Below are 22,046 nucleotides of genomic sequence, written 5' to 3' on the forward strand. Positions count from 1 at the left end.
CTGCTGGCTTCTCACTTCTCTTGTCTACAGTACCAAAGTAGTCACATTTTAAAAGAAACTTTTTTTCCCATTTTGCTTAACTTAACTCTTCGTCAAAACTTTTTTTTTTTTTTTTGAGACGAACAGGACCGAGCAGGATTCAAACCTGCAGGTTAGAGAAAGCACAGAGGGCCCCCGCTCTGCAGGCAGACACCTTACAGGCTGTGCCACTGCCCGTTCGCTTAACTTAACTCTTAAAACATATTGTGGGACCTATGCTTTATCTACAAAAGGAGTCTGACTTTTTCACAGGGGCTGGATCAGCAGTGGTCCAAGACAGCTGTTAGATTCTTCATCCCCAAGGCCAGTGAGCCTTATTTGTGTCCTCTGAGCATCAGGCAACCTTATATCCCTGACTACTTCTTATTATGATTATGGGTGATAACATTTTCTGCTGATTGAGGCCGGGTATCTCAGAGAAACAACTGTAGTCTCTGAGAAACCACCGTGTGCTCTGCGGCTCACGGTCCTGCAACATATGCACACATCGCATCCCATCAGTTCCCCAACAGGTCCCTTGTTGTTTGTCCTTGGGCCCTAAGTGGCCTCTGGTTGTGTAAACAGACAGCATGTACTGATTCAGGGATGTTCTAATGCAGGAATACCACATGCGTATGGAGCATTATTCCAGAATCATGGACCTGGAGATAAAGACAGGGTAGCCTCAGATATTCTTTTCATCCATGAGGGGTGGGGAGAAGAATTCCTGGTTATGTTAGTTCAGATTATGTCAACTTCCATTTATTAATTAAAAAATAGTTTAGTTTTCATTCATATGTGTATTATGTATGCATTTATTTGCACCATTGTGTGCAGGTGCCTGTGAAGGTCAGGAGAGGGCATGAGATCCCTTGGAACTGGAGTTACAAGCCCTTGTGAACCACCGAGTTGGGTGCTGGGAACTGAAACTGGATCTTCTGTCTGCTAGAGCAGTAAGCGCTCTTAACTTTTATTTTTGTTAGAAGTTTACCATGGACTCAGTGCCAGGTTGGGTGCAAGGAGGAACTCAGTGAGGGACATAGCTAAGTCTTTGAGAGTGAGAGGATGGTGGCCCCTCCCATCTTCAGCAACCATGACCATAGTGAGCATTACCAGTAAGGAGCTGGCAGTGCCCATTCCAAGACTTCAGAAAGGCTTCTTACAGCGGAGCGCCTGGAACAGAAACTGGAAGGAACCTTTGGGAACAAGCCTTGGAGAGTGCTGAATGGCCCTCTTGGATGAGTCCAGGCAGAGCTCAGCCACAGACATCCTGCTTATGTTCCTTCCTCCATGCTCTTCCTCCTCCACCTCCTGCTCACTCCTGGCTCCTGGTCTGTCACTTGTCACCTGCTTTCTATGAGACTCTGGACCCTCCTCATCTCAGCCTTTCCCCAGCCTTCTTCCCCGTCCACTCCACGGTTCTGCACAGTCTCTGCAAGTTGGAGTCCCTTGCATTCTTCTGCATTGAATCTCATTTTGTTATTTCCTGTCCCATATTTTCTAAACTCCCCAGGTCCCTTCTCGTTTATTTCCCCATCCTCTCCGGTGCCGTTTGCAGCGCCCGCCGCCCAGTTGTTATCATCTGCAGATTTAATTAGTGTGGTTGATGACCCCTCTCTTCCAGACCGGAGGCTAAGCAGAGGAATGGGTGGGCCCAGGAAGTGCAGGCTCCCCAGCAGTATGTGCACAGGGTCACGCTGTCAAAGAGTCTGTTTTGGCTGTGTAGAGGGGACATGTTCCAAACTAGGCTCTCACCTCATATAAGGGAAAAATACCCCAGGAGCCAGGATTTTCTGGGAAAGGGGGGAGAATGATGAAAACTGGATTTCACAAACCCCCTGAATGCTGATTCCTCTGACCAAGGATGTCACTTACATGTCATTGCTGTTGAGCAGTGTTACGCGCCAGGCAGCTTTGGTAAGCAACCTCCTTGTATCACTGTGGATCTCCACAGGCACTCTGTGATGTCACAACAGTGCCTGATTAGGGTTTTTCCGTTTTGCTAAAAGGGAAACTGAGATGCAGAAAAATTACCTACTATGATCAGCGGGGAAGTAGGATGAGAACGGCCTATTCAGTGGGACCTCTCTGACTCCTCCTTTAATATGCCCTAGTTCTCCCTTAACATCTAGAACATTCTATGCTAATGGTTTATTTCTATGGAACTCGAGGTCAGTAGGCTCTCAAATTGATTCTGTGATTTTTTTTTTTTTTATCATAGTGACATATCCTTTTCTGAGTGCCCCTGAGAAGTTCAGGAATATCAGATTCACGATATACACGTTAGCTGTTTTAATGGCTTTTAGTCATAAAGCAATTTAAGTTTCACATTAGCAACTCATATCTGAGTCTGGTGGGATGGGGCAGGGCACTGATGGGATAGTTGTGAGCTCCAGTTTTTTGATACCAGACCTGGTAGATCAGCAGGGTAGCACAGTGGTTTTCAATTTGAACTCCGGAGGCCTTGGGATACTGGGTCTCAGTGGAGCATCATGTATTTCAGGAAGGGTACTTTTTCCTTATGTGTTATTTTCCAGGACACCAAAGCATGTGTGGCAGGTGTCCCTGTCACTGTACTATAAGTGTTATAAATTCTCTTCAGTCATTGTGACACATAACAAACCTTATACATATAAGGGTGATGGCACAGCTCTGTGGAATGCATGAAAACATGGAGTTCCTTTCAGGGCCCATAGGTGGTTGAACAGATAGGGTTGTGTCCTTCCAAGACCCAGGCAGATGGATTATTGAAATGATTGGTTTGAATAAATGGTTCTTCAGCTAAATATCACATGTCAGATTTCTAGAAGGTTTTTGAGGTTCTCCATCCATGTCCAGTGTCTTCTCTGCTTCTAAGCATAAGGCCACTAATGAAGGATTAGTGGCTCTAGAAAGAAAACCGAGCCCTATGTTCAGATACCTACTTTCCTCCTGAGACCATGGAAAGGACACAGCTATCTCTGTGACACACAGGACACTTGTTCCATTATTCAATTAAACCACAGTTTAGATGAACCTCAGAGCAGATGAACAGGTGCTGCCACCATTGCATTTTTGGTCACATTAGAGAGGGGAAGCCATTGCTAACTTGATCTTGGTGGAGAAGGAAACTTTCAAGACATTCCCTTGAGGATCTTTTGACAGGGAATCCTTCATCAATCTCTGTCTTATTGATGGCATCATGAACGTATAAAATTGACCCATCAAGATCACCACTGTTAGGCCATGGGGAGCAGGCACAGTAGATGGAATGATCATGACCATCCATGTCTAAGTATGCAGACACTCCTTCTGATAGGCTAGTCTCCACATGCTGCCCACTCCTTGAGGCCTCTTTGCTATTTGACCCACAATCCCTTTGCATATGCAAATCCCATCATAAAGTAGTCAAAGTCTAAGCTGTTCATAACACTGTTTCTGGACCATCTGCTTCAAAAACCTCAGCTGCATTGCAGTAAAAACAACTTTATGTGGCTTGAACAGCAAATGTATGCACTCACACACTCAGGGAGCCTGCAAGCCTGCAGGTCCCAAGATGCTTGATGTGATAGCTCTAATGATGTCTGTCTCCAAAGACATTCTTTACCTTCCTGATAATTTCTCTGCTACACGTTCTGTGATGTCGACTTCATCTTCCATGTAAGGCCCTTTTGGCTGACCCAGGCCTGCCTTGTATGACGTGGATGGCTTGCTACTGCTCCCCCTAGAGTCTGACAGAAAGAGAAAACTGCTTTCCTCAGAGACCTTGGCCAGTGTGGTTTTGATTATGTTATAAAGTATATTTGTATACTTTGTAATTATGACCGGGGGGGGGGGATGGATATGTTCATTTTCATTAACTGAACCTAAATCTTGAGCTATTCAGTTCTACTGAAAATGTATGACTAGTCAAAGAAAACCAGTGAGCCATCCATCCATCCACCAATGAACAAGGCAGCATCCACAAAAATTAAAGCCAAAAACAAAAAAACAAAAAAAACAAAAAACAAAAACAAAAAAAACAAAAAAACAAAGCTGCAAAGCAAAACATAGTAAAATGGAAATACAAGAGGATATTTAGAGAAAATTCTGACAGTTTTTGGTGGCTGAAAAGATGTCACATTATTGAGTGGCCACTAGTCAACCTGTCACCCCTTTCACCAGTTACCCAGTCTTGCTGTCATCTACCTGCCTCATGTATTCACTGTCATTCATCTAGTTACCAAGAAGATGAACATTATATGGAGATGATGGCCTATGGGCTTTGTGTGCCCTGAACTCTTGAAGCATTTCTGAGCATTCAATTACACCTAGTAAATTCTTGTTTAATTAAATTATCTGGGGATGATTGAATCTAGGAAAATAGTGAAGCTATTCCTTGAGGGATAAGGGAGTCATGACTAAGAGAAGGCTGGGACATGTCTTTGGAGGAGTTCATGATAATATAAGGAGAGAGGAAGAGCATCACAATGTAAGAATCATGTAAGCATTGAATTGGGATGAAATTAGGGGTGGGAAGACTTTTAGGGTCATATGACAAGCTTTTCAGTGCCTGAAAATGTTTCTTTCTCTGAGTGGAATATTTTCCATGAAAAGAGAGGTCAGAAAAATCATGTGTTCTCTCTCACATACAGTAAGGGAGCATGCTAATGGCTACACACTATGGACATAGTGACCATGAGAGGGGAATGAAGGCTGTTAAGAAAGAAGGGGAGGTCACCAGGACAAGGTATTTGAAGGTTATACCTTCCTCTGTCCTTTTCCCTTTCCTTTCTGCTTCTTGGCCCACTAGGAAGGGAGCAGACTCTGTTACATGCTCCTGTCTTTGTGAACCCAGCTGCCCTGCTCAGTCTTCCCTAAGATGATCGACACAATGACCCAAATACAACTAGTATACCAATGCCTCAAGATTTGATAGTGGTTAGCTTAGTGGCACTTGCTGGTGATCCATGGGCTGACTTTATACTTTCTTGTCCCATTTGGGACAGCTCTGAAAATGTTCTAATGTTAAACTAGGTGGGATGAGGCAAGACAAACAATGGGGACTATTATGGAGCAACCGGAACTTACTGGTCATTAGTAGTTTGTGCGTCTCATCCTCCATCCCCTACTCTGTGTTTTCCATCACATGGGTGGCGATATGCTCCCAGTGTCCTGGTGGAAGTATTGATAGAATTTGATTCCACTTGCTGGATGTCAATTCTCCAAAAATACTTTTGCTGCTACAGATTAGAAAGAACTTCATCTGGCTCTTCCCCCTCATGATTTATTAATGACCTTTACTCTTCCACTTGGGAACAGTCATTTGTGCCTGAAGCCTGGTCCTTAGTCTTCTGGCTTTTCTTGTATTTGGGAAAGGGCCTGTGCTTTCTTCCAGTGTCATTAGGAACTCTGGATCATCTTTGTTGATAGAAACTTCATCTCTGGCCACCAGATCCTTATGGACTATTAGACAAACTGCCCAAATAAGTCTTCCCTCTTATCTTCACCCTTCCTTATGCAGAACTATGTGGACTGGCTATTGCTACAATTGGTTTAGCTGTGGTTTCCCTCATCATGAGATTTCCAAAGATGTCAAAAGAAAATGTCTTTGGCCCAAGGAACAAGGACATATTCTACACTCTGGCTACCAGGCATGCTTTTGAGTTTACTCTTTAAAGTCTCATTATATGCAAATTTCATGCTATACTTTATAGTTTATAGAATACATAGATTCTGATAAACTCATTTGAATATCAGCTAGTATGAATGATTATTGACTTTTGAATATTTATTAATTAAAAATGAACATCAAATCGTAATATATGAAATAATTATTTTTTAACAAAAATAAAACATCAAATTAAATGTTTATATAATATAATATAATATAATATAATATAATATAATATAATATAGTATAAATAGCATTTTCTGGATGATTAGGGATGTTGAAGACTTTTAAAATACTTATTGACCACTTGTGCTTTTGAGAACTGCTATTTTATTAGTCCATTTGTTGATGGGCAGTTTTGTTTTCATGGTGCTGGATTTTTGCAGTTTGTTGCAAATTCTAGCTATTAGCTTCCTACCTGAAGGACAGCTGGCAAAGGTTTGCTTCCCATGCTATAGGTTGTCTGTTCCCTCTGCTGATAATTTCTTCTGCTTTACAACTGCTCATTTCATGCAGCCCCAGCACTGTGTGTGTGTGTTGGGTCTTAGGAATAATTCCGGTGCTACTGGAGTTTAGAAAGTTACCTGATGTCTTGTTTTCTTGGACATGTCTTATGTTTTCTCCTTGTTGGTTTTAGTTTTCAGGTTTTAGACTAGGTTCATGGATGCACGTTGAATTGATTTTTTGTACAAGGTGAAAAGATATGGATATAATATCATTCTTTTGTAGCTGCCTATTCAATTTTGCCAGCACTAATTTGTTGAGTAGGCTATCTTTTTTTCCACCATGTTTTTGGTACTTTTTGTCAAAAATTAGGTGGCTATAACTTTGTTGGTTTAAAAATAATTTAAGAGAAAAAAATTAACATTTTAGTAAAATATTTGTAAAGCAAGAAAAGAGTTTATGGCATTATTTTACATTTTAAAAATATAGTTTCCTTCTAGCTCTGTTGAGTGATAACAGGTATATAACTAACTGCTCAAATATAATTGGTTGTATTTTGATAAGTTTACATACCTGGGAAATAATCACAAATTAATGAACATATCTACCACCAACATTTCTACATCTCTCTTTTAAATGGCTTCCATTCTTGCCATCAAGTGATATTATAGTACAATTATTAAAACATCAGTTTTTAATTTCAACTATGGAAGCTTGTCAAAAATTATGTAGTTGGTGAGGGGCAGAGAGAGAGATAGTGTCCAATGCCAGGTCCTCAGGTCCTACCACCTGCAGCCTTCTCCTGGGCTGTTTCTACATGGGAGCATTTATCCCTCACTTCTTCCAGATGCATGGTTTCTGAAGCAGAATGAAACCCTTGGTGTGGTGGAGGCTCATGTCTTGTTTTCAGTTGGGCTTTGAGTGGTGCTTCCAGGTTGCTCCTGGCTAGAGTGCACTGATGGGTCCTGTGGAGGGCAGACTCTGGTGACAAGTTGAGAGGTCACATCTGAGTTTCTGCTCATTTGGGTGCTCAGAAATATAACAAGAGTGACTTGGATTTCACTTCCTTATGGCTCTACTGGGTTGCCTTCAAAGTTTAGTTAGGGACTAGGTAAAGATTTTATATAATACAGGACATGAAGCTGTCTCTTTGTGTGTTTGGGGCAGGGTTTGGAGGGCGTTTGGATATGCCTTCCACCTTTGATGAATGATCACTGACCATCTTTACCTAGGCCTGCAAAAGTCAGAGTTAGAGAGACGTTCCTGGCTGTCACCCGTAAGCTCTGAGGAAGGCAAAGTCTCATTTTTCTTCATCTAGTCATGGAGTTCTTCCCTCACTTTATGCCATGTCGTAGAGTCTCTGGGAGGTCAAGAGCTACAAGAAAGTTAGTTAGAGCAATGATATGGTTAGATGTTGGAATTCTTCAAGGACGTCACTTGTGGAGTGTGTCTCAAAGTTATTCTGCTCTAACGTTGGGAGTGGCCTGTCCCAGGGCTATATCCCACTTCTAAGACCACTATGATGGCTGTGTAAGAACAGTCTCAATACTGGATCACAGAGCTCCTTCATCTGAACATTAACCATGATAATATGAGAATCTGGAGTCCCTGGGGGTTCTCTTCACTATGGAGCCTGTCCCCTTTTTGTCCCCCTCCAATACCTCCATGTTCCCCTTCCCACCCTTCTGGCAGCCCTCTTCTTGGGCCATGATGCATTGCAGCTGATGTTCTCAGCTCATAGAATGAATGGCCTGGGACCAGAGTACATGAAGGCCTCTGGGGTCAGTGGTGAGGTGGTTTGGCAGGACTGTGGGGAAGGAGTCTCATGGAGTATCAATTTCCAGTGTTTGGCTGGAGCTGCATCCCATTCGCTCTTGTCTCTCTAGAGGGAAGATGTGGTCTTGTGAAGCCACATGGAATTGTTGGATAAAAACAAGAAGACATAAACAATCAGTATACTCTCAACAGGAGTTTGGAGAAGCAGCTAAGAAGCAGGAGAGAGGTGGCTGGGGTAGGGGCAAGACTACCTTAGATCTGTATTTTTCTACTCCCAGTGACTGATATCCTATGAGGGGAAGGGTTCAGGATGGCCTGAGCTCATGGTGATGAGGAAAGACCTCAGGGCCAGGAAGCATGCATTTCTAACCTGCTCTATTACTACCTACCTGTACCTATTCAGTCTATGGTGCTCAGTGGCTATAGTTGCTCCAGAGGGAATGTTTGTCAGAGATCTTTGGAGGTCTCTCTGACTCCAGAGTCTTGTGATCACTTGAATTCTTTCCAGTGAAATGTCTCTTTGTTTGCTTTTTAATATCTGGCTCCTGGGTTCATGAGCTTTCAGCATGGGTATGTTGATTAGTGCCATGGCCCTCTGATGTTTAACAAGTAAACATACCCCAAACTCATACATGATAAAGCTCTTTTATTATCCAGACTATCCTTGATTCTTCCATTTAATGTTATGGTATGCTTATTAGCTCATGAGAAGGTGTGTTCCCAGATATATACAATTTAAGTTCAATTTAGGTTGGGTTTCATGAGTACTGGGGTATGTGCCAATGCCTCTAGGAGAGGAAACGGAGATCTGCATATGCAATGGGGACCAGAGGTTCCCAGCAGAAATGGAAAAGCCCTTCAGGGCTCTTACAAGGCTCAAGAGCAGGTGCAAACGTGAATGACTTTAGTTACTGGCATAAGAGAAACATTCAGGAAATACATGGAAGGGCAATTGAATTATCTCACCCAAACAATTAGATTTGTACTGTTTTGGCCAAAAGTCACCAATTACTTTCTGGACTGTGGTTCTTAGTTTTCAGAGAGTAATCATAGGACTAAAATACAATGGGATATTTTTATGTATATTGAAATCAAAGAAAACATTCTCTGAGCATTTGCTCTATGCCAGGCACTCTGATGGTTTTGAAGAAAGAGCAATCAATAAGGTATATTCTGTCTCCATGAAATTGGAGCTCTAGCCTGAAAGGCAGATCTTAATAGTATGATTACAAATGGTGGACACAGAACTATGAAGGAAAGGGGACAGAATTATACAGGTCAAAGCAAGAAACTAAACATAATCCAGGGCCACAGAACAGCTCATAAGGAAGAGGTGCTTAAGCTGAGCCTAGCATAGGAGCTGATTGGGTCTGCGAATATGAGGAAAACTTAGAAATGGAGGAGATTAAGCACAAGAAACTTCTGAGGTGGGAAGATGGCTGGATGATGGTCAATGCTCTGGTGCAGGAAGTTGGATGGAGCTTGTCAAATACCAATGAGTAGAAGTATGTGGCTGACGTATGAGGAGTATGAGAGGAGTATGAGGAGGAGTGTGAGAAGGAGTCTGAAGAAGAGGGGGAGGAAGAGAGAAGTAGGCATAGTATCTTAAATTAGGGCTCCTTAAACTTTCTTCACCGGAGATCCTCCTTTACCCATGTATATATGATGTTATTGTTCATTTTTACATAAAAATTTTATATAAAGAATTAAATCTTAAATCTTAGCTGACTATTTGGTATTGTAGGACATAGAACATCTTCAACATTTTTTCAGAGTTGATAATCATCAATGCTGAGAACATTACTTCATATAAATATGTGGTACAAAATAGCAGAAGTATATTTAAGATCATTTTAGAAGTTACTGGAAATGCTGTCCTGATCCCAAGTCAAAATTCATTTAGTGGGTTGTAAATGAAAGTCAAATTGGCAATGCAACCATTTTTAAAATTGCACATATTAACATAGTACATTCCAAAGGTATACTAATTTGATTCCTTATAGGCTAAGGACAATATTAAAATTCCTTGTTTTCCATGGTGAAGCCATTTTGTTTATATAAGAACAGGAAATTGGGTATACATAGAAAAAATCCACTGTCTTCCCCCTAATTAAACCAAACCAAACCAAACCAACCAACCAACCAACCAACCAACCAACCAAATAACCAACCAACCAACCAACCAACCAACCAACCAACCAACCAACCATGATTTTCCAGTCCCAGTGAGGTGATTTGGTTAGCACTTGTTGATGCTGTGTGGTGCATTGACACATGATGCAAAGTACACATGTTGTGTGCTTACAACCAAGGCTTTAGTGAATTCTTGTGGTGCATCTCAGGTAAATACATCTCAGACTTATTACCTGATTGATTTTGAATTAAAATTTGGCTCTTGGCCCCTGTGCATTCAGAAATATTTTACCCTTGCACATACAATTTTAATAACTCCCACATTCAGACAAGGCAGTCCATATTTAGTCATGCCACACCATGTGAGCTCCACAACCCACACTTTCATGAGCTGGGTTTTAACTGCTTGCTTTGTGAACCCAGATCTTGGCTGTGTGCTTAGTGGTGGGAACATTTGGGGAACGGATAACAGAAGTTCAAAAAGACTGATAACCTTTGGGGAGACAATTCACTCACTAGGGCCTTCTTATACTATCTCTTTCTTCTGTTGACCACCATGTTCTATGTTACAGTGCATTTTATGGGAACTGTAATGCTAGTTGTCTGGTTTGGTTTTGGGAGCCCCTTCAGATGAAAGTTTAGTTAGAAAATTTTTTAGGGATGAGTAAGATGGCAAATGTCTTACGCTCTATGTCAACTTTCACATGTGTTTCTGAAAGTCAAGTGTTCTGACCCTGCTCTCAGATTCTGCAGATACTTTCTGTCTTGGGTCTGTGAGTTCCTTTATGGCACAAGGGATATTTTAAAAATCCTTTTGATAAATTTTTGAAGTGCAAAGCATAACAGAAACAGGATTACTGATTCACAATTTTAATCCAACAGAGACCAGTTTTTCCCAGTGGGGACTCACTGTTGTGTGTAACGCTGTATGGAGTTCTTGAGGAATAGAAAAGACAAGCTGGATATGGTCCCTGAAGCTAAGTAGCAGACCTGATATCTGGGCGGAGCCTAGTAAAGGCTGATGTTCATGGAATATTCTCCAACAAGATACACTAGAAGTGAATTGCCTTAACTTAATTGTCTTAACTCCTCAACGTTCTGAAGTGTTTTAAACTCTCCTTATTCTTTTGAAGAAACCAAATCTCCCTTGCTTAAATGACTTACTGGTCCAGATCCCCACAGCTGTAAAATCTGGGTTCAAACCTCTGTCTATTAGAATGGAAGCTCCAAGTTCCTCATATCCTTCTATGCTGCCTCCAAAGATCCCAAGTCCCCAAACGGAAACAGGCAACACATAGGACCAGAATACAAGAATTATTTTGTTGTTGCTTTTTAGCTTAAGGCATGTTAACCTCCAATTTTAGATTCCTGGGTCAGTGAGACTGAGCTTGGCTGGTGGTTTTCCTGTATTTGTTTTTCTTCAGAAGAGCAATGAGGCACACCAGCTAACACTCCATGTCAGCCCAGATGCTCCTCTTCTTATAGGAAGGTGACAGTACTTTGTGACATGGAAAGATCATGAGAACTGGTTGTTCACACCGGAGGAAAAAAAAAAAACCCACATCCCAGCTCTGACACTCATTTCAAGCAAGATCTATTGGAGAAGACAGAAAAACAGAATGCTTCATTGGAGAAAATTAACATTCTTATTGAGACTTGTTGATGTAAGGCTGCGCTGGGAAAAGCAGAGTCTCTAAAATCATAGCACCCAAACAAGGTAGAATTTTGTCTTTTTCGTAAAGATGCAGAGGCAGCCCCAGACCCAGATTCTCTGTTAATTGTTTGATGTTACTGGTCTGGACTTTGACCTCAAGGTCTGAGATACAAGCTTATATCCAGGCAACAGATATGAGGAGGGAAGGAGACGCAGAGTCAAAGGTACCAATCGTCTTTGAAGAAGGCTGCTGGAAGCTGCCTCTTTGTAACACATTCATCATGTTGGCTGGCAATTACCAAAATTCTGGGAACGCCTCACTGCAAAGGACATATAGTCTTGATCCTAGAGGACCATCTGCTCTGTGAAAAATGAAGAAAATGAGAATGACCGTCTGGGGACAGCTAGCAGTCTGCCACCACGGCCATGGAATTTGGCCTTTGCTCCCCCAATCCCTTCTCAAACTTTGAACATCTGTACCCACTTAGTGGACATTTGGCACCAGACCAAGACACAATGTCTCAATAAAGTTAAAAAGACATTTGTCTCCATTCTGAAATAAAGACAAAGCACAAGATATTAGAATTAATGATATCTTGATTCCATCTGAGTGTGAGGGATGATGCTCCTTGCCACCTTTCATCAACAACATCTTTTTTGGGGGCCACAGTAGAGAGCTGGACTATGGGGGCAGTCCTATAGATGGTTCCTCCTCTTACTTTTGAATTTCACTGAGTAAAAGCTCAAGTTACAGTCAGAAAGAGCATCAAGTGATTGATGATACTGTCTAGTTGTCCTGGATATTCCAACCAGAGATGGAAGTGGAAACCTGGGAGATTTTTTTTTAACTGGAGGGCACTCCCCTAACTGTGTCAGAACTCTGCTGTATGTAGGATCTGGGAAGTTGAGTATCCATTGAAGGTGTCCATGAGATTCCTTGTGTGCCTCTGATTTGATTGTGTATTGATTGACAGGTAACTTCAGCCAATAATAATGCATGTCTCACTCCATTGAGTAGAGTCAGCGAGAGCAAACACTTCCTGGTTTGGGAAATTATTTTATCACACTTAATTCTTTTTGTAATGTTGGGTAAGATTGGAATCTTCCTTGTTTGGTTTCTAAAATACAGACAATCACAGCACCTACCTTTCTGGCTCAGTTTTCATTCTTCTACCTTGCAAATGATGAGCTTTCATTCCTGAAGTGTTAGGTTCTGGAAACCTGAATTACTGAATGTGTGTGTGTGTGTGTGTGTGTGTGTGTGTGTGTGTGTGTGTGTACTGCATTTGTCTTTATTTCATAAATATGTGAGCACTTTTACAGTCCCTGGGGGAAAGTGGTCCCTTCCAGATGCCTGCTTGTCTCCCTTACACACTGGAAAGGAACAGTTAGGGTCATGAGTTCATGGCTTCTGCTGTTATCTTTAACACTAAACCAAGATCCTAGGGCATTATCACTGAACAACGGTAGTTTTCTGTAAATGAACCTGGGGGATGATTTTCAATAGAAGCCCCTGCATATGTGGACTGTGCAGAGTCTTCTCAGCAGGACCCCATATACCTTGTTTCACACAGTATATATTTGTTCAACACAACAATCCTCACGTCTAGTGCATGGGTGTCTAGGTGTGAATGGAAGCTGTCGCCACCCAGCAATTTCTACAGAGAATTACTAGAACACAACCCCTACTCTGTACCCCAGTAGCTTTATCCTAATACAAATGGTACATTTGCTGCTTCATTCGCTTCTTCCCATGGCAGTACAATGTTTCTATGTAATTTCCAATAGTCATTTGATGAAGAAATTAATAACCAACACATTCCACTTTCTCTCTGCATCCAGTATTTGGACTTTTCCTTTTTGGAGTATTTTAAAAGCATCCCCGAATAGTGGTTTATTTTTGTGTCAGATTATACTGCTCAGCGCTTTGGTCCTCTTTCATTCTTTGGTGACAAAATTAATGAATATCCCAAAGAATTTATTATTTGTGTTTTGTTTGAAGATGAGGTCAAATCTCGGCTGCACCCTGGCAAATATTTGTTTCAGACATGGTGTCCAAGGCCATGTAGATTGCTGACTTATCCTAACTTCACAATCACTGCATCTTCTTTCTTTTTGAGGGACATCCCTGTTGTCCTGGCATGCAGATTCGGGTTGTGTTCACACTGGACCTTGCTTAGGATTGATGTGCTGACATTATTTTGAGCAGGACATTTGCATTGCTGTCTGTGTCACCTGCTCTGAGGCTTGAGTGGTCACTTCTGTGACTTGGGGCAACCACTTAGCACACAGATAGAACAGAAGCACAGATTGGACCAGTGAACAACAGTCTGTGACTGGAGACAAACTGGCCTATTCATTGAATGCCAGCAGTGGTTAGCTGACCAACTGTTACTGCATTTTTAGGAATTTCCTTGGAAATCGTAGCTGTATAATTTTCAGATCTGTGAACAAAATTATTTTATTTTTCCCATGAAGCTACCAGTCTCCATGCACTACCCTTTAGGAACTCAGACACTTTGGAATCACAGTGTATCTGGAGCACAGTGGAGAAGTTGGTATGGGTGTGAGACTGGCTCCTAAGGACATTTAAAGGGAACAGAAGTCCCAAACTGAAGAAATGGGAAGGTTGGGCTTCTAGAGCTGTAAATGAAGAGTTTTAGCTGTGTTCTTACAAGTGTTTCTATCTTTCCTTTTTGTACCTTACAGAGCAAAAGCCAGGGATCTGTCTTTGTCCGGATCCACGCCCCATGGCAGGTGCTGGCCAGGGAAGCAGAGTTCTTGAAGATCAAAGTCCCCACCAAGAAAGTATGCACTTGTTGTTTCTCCGGGATTCTGGGCCTCCTGAGGGCTGGATGCAAGTGGATGACTTGGGATCTGGGCCAGGTGGATGTGGCTTTTTTTGGAGTTGAAGTCAAACTTGTCTCCCCAGGGATGCTAAGTATGTGCCCACGGGGTGGGTGGGACAGAGAAGAACTGGTGTCCCTCTGTCTGTCTGTCTGTCACCTGGGCTGTGCTGTCTGGAAAGCCAAACATCTTATCTTCATTTTTTTTTCCATTGTGCCTCCATTGCTGTTCTTGAAGGTCTAGAACCATCAGGCATTTCTCTGTAGTGAACCTGGCACTACAAGGGGATCTGACAGTGAGGTGGAAGAGAAAAACAGCACCAAGAATTCTATGGGCACACTGCTGTGGTCAAATGGTGGCCTTCGCTCCTCCATAAATTAGGAGGTTCTTCAACATGGGAGTAGATTGAAACCACGTGGGAAGCGTTTTCATGTACCAGTGTCCCACCTAGAGATTACAGATCACTCGGTTGGTGTGGAGTGAGGCTCTGGGATCAACGCTGGGGAAGAATCATCCCCAGGAGATTGTGCCATGTGGGCTGGGCGCCTCACAGTTGAGATGGTGTGGGAGGCAGTTTTCAATTAGAACAGTGTATGAACAATTTAAAAAAATCTCCCCAGTGAATTTTCAACTGCTGTGTCTCCTTATACAACAGAATCCAGCAAACAGCTCTCGGGAGAGGAGATTTTTTTTTTTTTTCTAAAATTCCCATTCCTTCTCCTTGGGCATTTTAGAGGAAAGAGTGGGACTGTACTCTGACCTTCTGTGATGTGTCTTTGGGAGGGTACTAGGACAGGGTAGTTGTGTTAGCCATGGGTGATTTGTGGGTAAGATCTCTCTCTTTGTGTGTTTCTGCCCTATACAGTGCTGTTTCACAAATGGTGACTTACTTTCGTAGAGAACCTGATTCTCATCCTAAGAAGTGTTTCTACCTCCCTGTCAGGAGCACAACTCCCTAATCTGCTGCCTCTCAGTAGTGCTGTCCCCACCTCCCCAGCTCATCCCCACCATTGAGAACATCCTTAGAGCCAGAAAGACCAACTTTTACTGCTAACTGTGCTTGCGCCATCTTCACTGCCAACAGGTCTACTACTGCCTGTCAAAAATCATTCATCAAATACCAGTATGTGTTTGAGCCAGCAGGAATTCCCCCCCCCCCCGCAAGAAGAATAGAATCTATAGATTCTGTTCTTATAACTTATTAAGCTAGACTAACAAATGTCCATTAAATAGTAAACAAACACAGATATGAGGTTTACTTATAAGTTTCTTTTTGATAAAACACAATTTTGCAGGAGCCACATGTTTGAAATCGTCACACTATTTTATTGTTTATTTATTCACTTATTTGGGACACTGAGAATGTGGCTCTGTAGCCCATGCCAGCATCAGACTTTCACACTTCCTATCTCAGATGTCCAAGTGCTAAGACTGCAGGTGTGTGCCATCATACCCAGCTTCTCTCACAGATATTGTCTCCATATCGCTATGTTCTTTATTCTCTGGATTAGTCTTCTTACTTCTAATACCACTGATATAAAGACATGTGCCATCTTTGTTCAGAATGCCACTCTTCCCAGCTGATGTATGTCTGGTCTCCTAGCAACACAACACATGTCTCAGTTTGGGGTAGAAGCTTCTAGTTCTTTCTGGTAGGATTTTACCTTGCCCAGCTCTGTTGACTTCTCTTGTCCCTTTTCTTTGGTTTAGTTGAATAGCTGATGTTGTCTTCACCCCATCCTACATGTTTCTTGCTCTCTATTTTCATCTTTGCTGTCTGGTGTTTGGGAAGAAGGTGAGCAAATCTCTCCTATCCATGAAGAGTAGCTGCAGAGATTAAGATGCTCACAGTAGAGAACTTAGAGGTTCTGGAGAACCGAGTACCATTCTCTGCATCCCCAGTGTACTGCCTGGCTTTCTTCTTGGCTCTCCTCCCAACCTGCCTGCTCTCTCATGCTGTCCTTGCTCTCTTCTCTGTCCTTTGCACCATCAGCCATTCCTTAATGCTTCGGGTTTTCTGCCACCTTGACACCTCCTGTCCAGACAACCTCCGAGCCACCCCCTCCCATTCCTATCCTCTTTGTCTCTACGCTGTATTTTCCCAGCTTTGTAAATTAGTTTTGTGTAAATGACACATCTGTCTCCTCCTGAGCTGCAGCTCTCATATATTAGCCATTTGGCACTTAGCATGTGTTGTACAGACAGGACTTGGGTTTGTAAATGAGTTGACCTGTACATGCCATATTGCGAAGCATCCATCTTTGGGGTCTTTCCTTTTCATTTTAACAGTTCAAGGCATTACACATTATACTAGACAAGTCCCAAGAACAGACATGAAGCCTGGGATTTTTACTCATTTACTGTGTGATTTGAGGATGTTGCTTCCTCTTTCAGAGCTTCAGTTTCCCCGTCTGTGATTCAGGCATAATATTGCCCACTGTTAATTTTTTTAGTGGGTGATTTTAAGAACCTGGTTCTTAAAGGGTGGTATGGAAATGCAAAATTTTGTTCTTGAGTCTGTTTTTTGTTTTGAACCATTTTTTTTCTTTTTTTTTTTTTTTTTTTTTTTTGTCCTAGCACCAAATAAGCTTCCTCCCTGACCCAACAGGCAGCGAGCACTGATGCACTTCCTACTGTGTGGAGTCTTTGGAGGGCTTTGGGGCTACAGAGCAGCCCAGGTCCTGGTAAGCCCAGAACAGGGCCCAGGGCGACAGAAATGTGCACAGACCCAGGCAGAAGGCAGCTATTGAAGCCCAGCTATTGAGATCATTTGTAGGCTATCTGCAGAACAGAACATAGCTCCGCCTAGAAAGTTGGGGGTTGGGTTCTGGGTGAAGCTGTGACTGCTTCTCCAGGCTGTACAGATAACCAAAACCACTTTCTCCTAGTGTTTCCCAGACTCCACACAGGTGGAAGGTTCTGGCATCTGTCTGTGGGTTCAGCCACATGGCCCCTGCTGTTCTCCATATTCATAGCATTTGGGGCCTTGTAGTTGGCCTCACAGGGGGTCTTATAAGCAGATGAGAAGGATATAATTTGTGCTGGGTAGGATACATGTGTTTGTAAAAATTAATCAGAGACTCTGATCCCAAGGCTGGGGGTAGGATAAATCCGGTTCCTGTAGTAACGGAGGGCTGAGGATAGGGGAAGAGGAGACATGACAGTCTGTTGGAGGGCCAGCATTGTTCCTTTTAAAAATGGTTCTGGAAAGTGACTAAAATGAGAATAACCCACATTTACAGAGAGCCACAGCCTGTGGGTGGTGGGAATGTGGAGGAAGAGCAAGGCATGGTATAAGATCTGTTAAGCATCGTTCAGGTCGGTGATGACTTGGATCATAACCCAGTAAGGTCCAGAGAGACCGGAAAGATGTGGAGGAAATCATGAAGTTGAGGTCTCAAACCTGCACAAATCCATTGTAATGTGTCCAGGGACTCAGAGTCCTGAGCACAAATATTAACTGGGAGGGGGAATCTTGGAAGGAAACATTTGTTTTCCAAAAACAACAACAGAAGGGCCTGCCTTTTGTGAGGGACATTAAACAGGCGCACACAGGAGGAGGTAGGAAAACTGGCCTTTGGTGCTGAACAGTCTAGGAAGATTTGAGATGGGTCAGGTTGGGGGCAGATGCCTTATCTCTTCTGCTTATTCTGGAGGTGGTGCTTCTAGATCCCAGTCAGCATCTAGGCCATTTCCCCTCTACTTGCTTATTTATGTAAGTGAGTGAATACCCCTGTTCTCATCCTGACATTCACATTCCCCGAGCCTCTAGCAGAGACAAGGCTGGGGATAGATAGGTATGTGTTTTTGTGTGTGTGTATGAGAGTGTGTGTGTGTGTGTGTGTGTGTGTGTGTGTATGCATGATAATTGGGGCTTTTATAGGATTATTCTTGTCCATGAAGTAATATTAACACAGCTTAAGAGGACATAGAGCTGGGATGGGTGAATACCATTTTTTGTCTGATCCATCAGTGGTTTGGTGGCTGTTGCTAGGAGATTTACGACTAATATTAAGGGGTCTCAGTGCTACCCCCAGGAGCCCATAAGGACATCAGATTAAGTGTCCTTTGCATGTAAGTAGATAGTGTTAAGTCAGACTTTTTTTTTTTTTTAAACAAAGCAGGGCTAGAGGTCTATGTGCTTTCCATACGTGAGTCTCCCTGTAGTGGAGGGCAGGTGTAGGGGCCAGCAAGTTATGGAAATGTCTGGCACAATGCTGCATGTCTCCATGACAACTGCCAACACTGTATGCTTCACAGTCATGAGTGTCAGGCTGCACAGTGGGCACTGGGTTGGGTTGCTTCTGTCTGCACTTTCCCTTTCCTCATCATTCACAGTCAGTATCTGCAGCACTGTGGGAAATGGGCCCAGTCCATTCCTTCACCAAGGCAGCCAGCAGCCCAGATGCAGTCTGTGGAGAGGCAAGAACAGATGGACATTAGACTATGGGAAGACTATGGCCCAGTGAGAAGGGAGATTCTGTTTCCTAGGGACCGGGGTGTCTGCAACATGATGGTTCTATGTGTGGGGTCTGCTGGCGCTTGTTTGGGGAAAGTTTGTGGAGGACTCACCACTCAGCGGGGTGAGCTGAGAGAACCTCTTCCAAGGGGAAACAGGCACGTGACAGGTGTGACAAGGGAAAAAGTTCTACTCTGGGCTCTGCTCTCAGGTGTAAATTGATGACATGAAATGAAATCGGAATTAGAGACTAGAGAGAAAAAGAATATGAATAGCTCATGTTACAACAACAACAACAACCAAACAAACAAACAAAAAAGATGATAGAAATTGAAACTAAAGATACCAGATGCAAGTGAGACAGAGTTTCATGATAAGCTTCTTGGTAGCCAGAGCGACAGGAATTGTGGCTCATGCCATCTGCATGAGGTATTGTTTTATTGTGGGGGTGGGAAGGACAAAAGTTTTACTTTTTAAATTTAAAAACAATTTTTTTTTTATTACCAAAGTATAAAAAAGGCTCTGAACAACATATAAGAGGTTAGGTTTTCAGTCACAAGTTTACATTTGAGGGCAGAATGATCTTTTTTTTTTTTTTTTTTTTTTTTTTTAGACCTATGCATTTAAATTAAAAAAAATTGTGTGTGTGTGTGTGTGTATGTTTATGTGTGTGCATATAATGTGAGTGCAGTGTCAGTGGAGGCCAGAAGAGGGTGTCAAATGTCCTGGTTTGGAGTTACATGTGGTTGTAAATTTATAATCCAACATGGGTGCTGGGAATTGAACTTGGGTCCTCTAGAAGAACAGCAAGCACTCCTAACTACCGAACCATCTCCCCAGCTCCTGGAATAACCTTTTCTTTCTTTAAAAAAATGTAATGTTTTTGTTAATCCTTTGAGAATGTTATCCAATGTATGTCTTTGTTACAATTCTATTGCTGTGAAGAGAAACCATGGCCAAGACAATGCTTAGAGAAGAAAGCATTGGACTGGGGGCTTATAGTTTCAGAGGCTTAGTCTATGATCATTATGGTGGTAAGATTGAAACAGTAGCTGAGAACCTTACAAACCAATCCATAGGCAGCAGGCAGACATGCATGCGCACATGCACTGGGTCTAGCATGGACTTTTGAAGCCTCAAAGTCCAATGATATAATTCCACTTAACAAGCCCACACCTATTCTAACAAGGCCACACCTATTCTAACAAGGCCACACCTCCCGATCCTAATCCTTTCAAACAGTTCTACTCCCTGGTAACTAAGCTTTGAAATACATAAGGCTATGGGGACCATTTTTATTTAAACCACCACAGTATACTTTAATCATTGTCACCCTCCTCGCTCCTACTCTACATTCTCCCAGGTCTATTCCCATCTCTCTACCTCCTCAGGTTTGTGTCCCCTCTCTTCTTGTTTAAAAACCCATCCAGTCCAGTTTGTGCTTCCCATACACTCATCACTGGGGCATAGTTAGCTTCCCGGGGTCCACATCCTTAAGGAAAACTGACTTTTCCTTCCCCAGAAGCCATTGGCCATCCGTAGCTCCTCAATAAGGGGGAAGTCTTGTCAATGCTTCCCCCTTTACACTAGTGTTGGCTGACTTGACCTGTGCAGGTAAGTACTGCTGTTGTGAATTCATGAGTGCAGTGACCCTGTTATGTGCAGACGGCACTGCTTTACTCCAGTCCTTTCTGACCTTTGGCTCTTATGGTCATTCCCCCATCTTCTGCCATGCTTCCTGAGCCTGGTGCAATGAGGATGTATGTGGGGTGTTATAGATATCCCTCGGGTAATCTGTATGTGACCACTTCTTATACTGATTTTGGCTAAAAATAGAGAATTTGATATTAAAATGTAGCTCAGGGAGGGCTTTACTGCAAAATCATTTAAGCACATTTCTGATAAGCTAATGAAATAATTGATCTAGTGGAGCAGATGTTTTGAAGTTCATGTTCATAAAACAGCATTTATTAAAGAATGAGCCATTTCTGCCTTTCCCTAATAGAAATCACATAAATGCTATCAACATTTCATTTTTAAGTGTGAGAAACCCAGACTAAGCTTACATAATTCCAATTAAAAAAGAAAGAAGCCTGACAATTTAATTATCTTGAGTAGCCCCTTAGGAGGAAACTATTGACTCCATTAAGCTTTTTACATTTTTGGAAATTGTTCTTAGATATTTATCACTGCCTCTCTAGGGACTTCTGGTTTGGCTAGCTCACTCCCCAAAGTTTTCCAGGATGTATTCCTCCTCACGATCCCCACAACTCATGGTCTCTGTCCTGCTTCAGGGATTATACTTTTCTGGGAACACAGAATGTCTTGCTTCTTGGTTATTCGAATGTGAGTATCAGCTGGGGCTCTCTAGTAAAACAGGAGAAAGATAGAGAAAGATGGGGACACACTACAAGTTAGTTATGGAGGCTGTGGGGGTCCCAAGCTCTACAGTCAGTAAGTTGGATACCCTGGATCCAATTGAGTAGTTCAAGCCTGAGAGTCTGGAGAACATGCATACATACTGAATGTTGGCAGTGTCAAGGCCCTAAAACTGACATTCAGGTTAATTCTAAGGGGAGAAGAAAATGATTGATATCCCAATTTAAGGTACTCAGGCAGGAGGAACCACCCTTATTTGTGGGAGAGGTTCCCTTTTCTATCTGGTCAGACCACATTAGAAAAGGCAACCTGCTATATACACTCAGTCTACTGAGTCAATTTCTCACCTCATCTCCAAAGTTCCTTCACAAATATGTTCACAAAACAGTTGGACTAAATATCTGAACAGCCCACAGATCAGTCCAGTTGGCACATGAAATGAAACATCCCAAGACCTACATTTAAAATCCCTTACAAGAATAGATCTTTACAATAGAGCAAATACTGGTGTAGGAAAAGTATAAAGTCCTGGCTTTGGATTCTGTGAATGTGGTCCATTGGGAAGTCGGTCTTCATGGATGTTATTAAGCAAAGATCTCAGGTCATCCTGGTTCTAGTGTGAGAGCCCTAAATCCAGGGTGCTTAGGAGAGAAAGACACAAGCAAACGTGGAACAGAGGTTTGCAGGGGAGAGGGCTACATGGG

At 42.5% G+C, this 22,046-nt stretch overlaps 1 protein-coding gene across 4 annotated transcripts in view; it reads left to right on the plus strand.

The window, feature by feature from the left end:
• Ano2 (anoctamin 2) overlaps positions 1 to 22,046 on the plus strand; it is a 338,029-nt gene that overhangs the window by 72,594 nt on the left and 243,389 nt on the right. For 2 of the 4 annotated variants that reach the window (XM_034512071.2, XM_076940593.1), the window contains one exon: positions 14,367 to 14,465. The exons of the other annotated variants lie outside the window; for them this stretch is intronic. In XM_034512071.2, the coding sequence (XP_034367962.1) occupies positions 14,367 to 14,465 (99 nt within the window). The remainder of the gene's footprint in view (positions 1 to 14,366; positions 14,466 to 22,046) is intronic. 4 annotated transcript variants of the gene reach the window in all.

The sequence above is a fragment of the Arvicanthis niloticus genome, chromosome 9 (genome assembly GCF_011762505.2).
Source record: "Arvicanthis niloticus isolate mArvNil1 chromosome 9, mArvNil1.pat.X, whole genome shotgun sequence".
NCBI lineage: Eukaryota > Metazoa > Chordata > Mammalia > Rodentia > Muridae > Arvicanthis > Arvicanthis niloticus.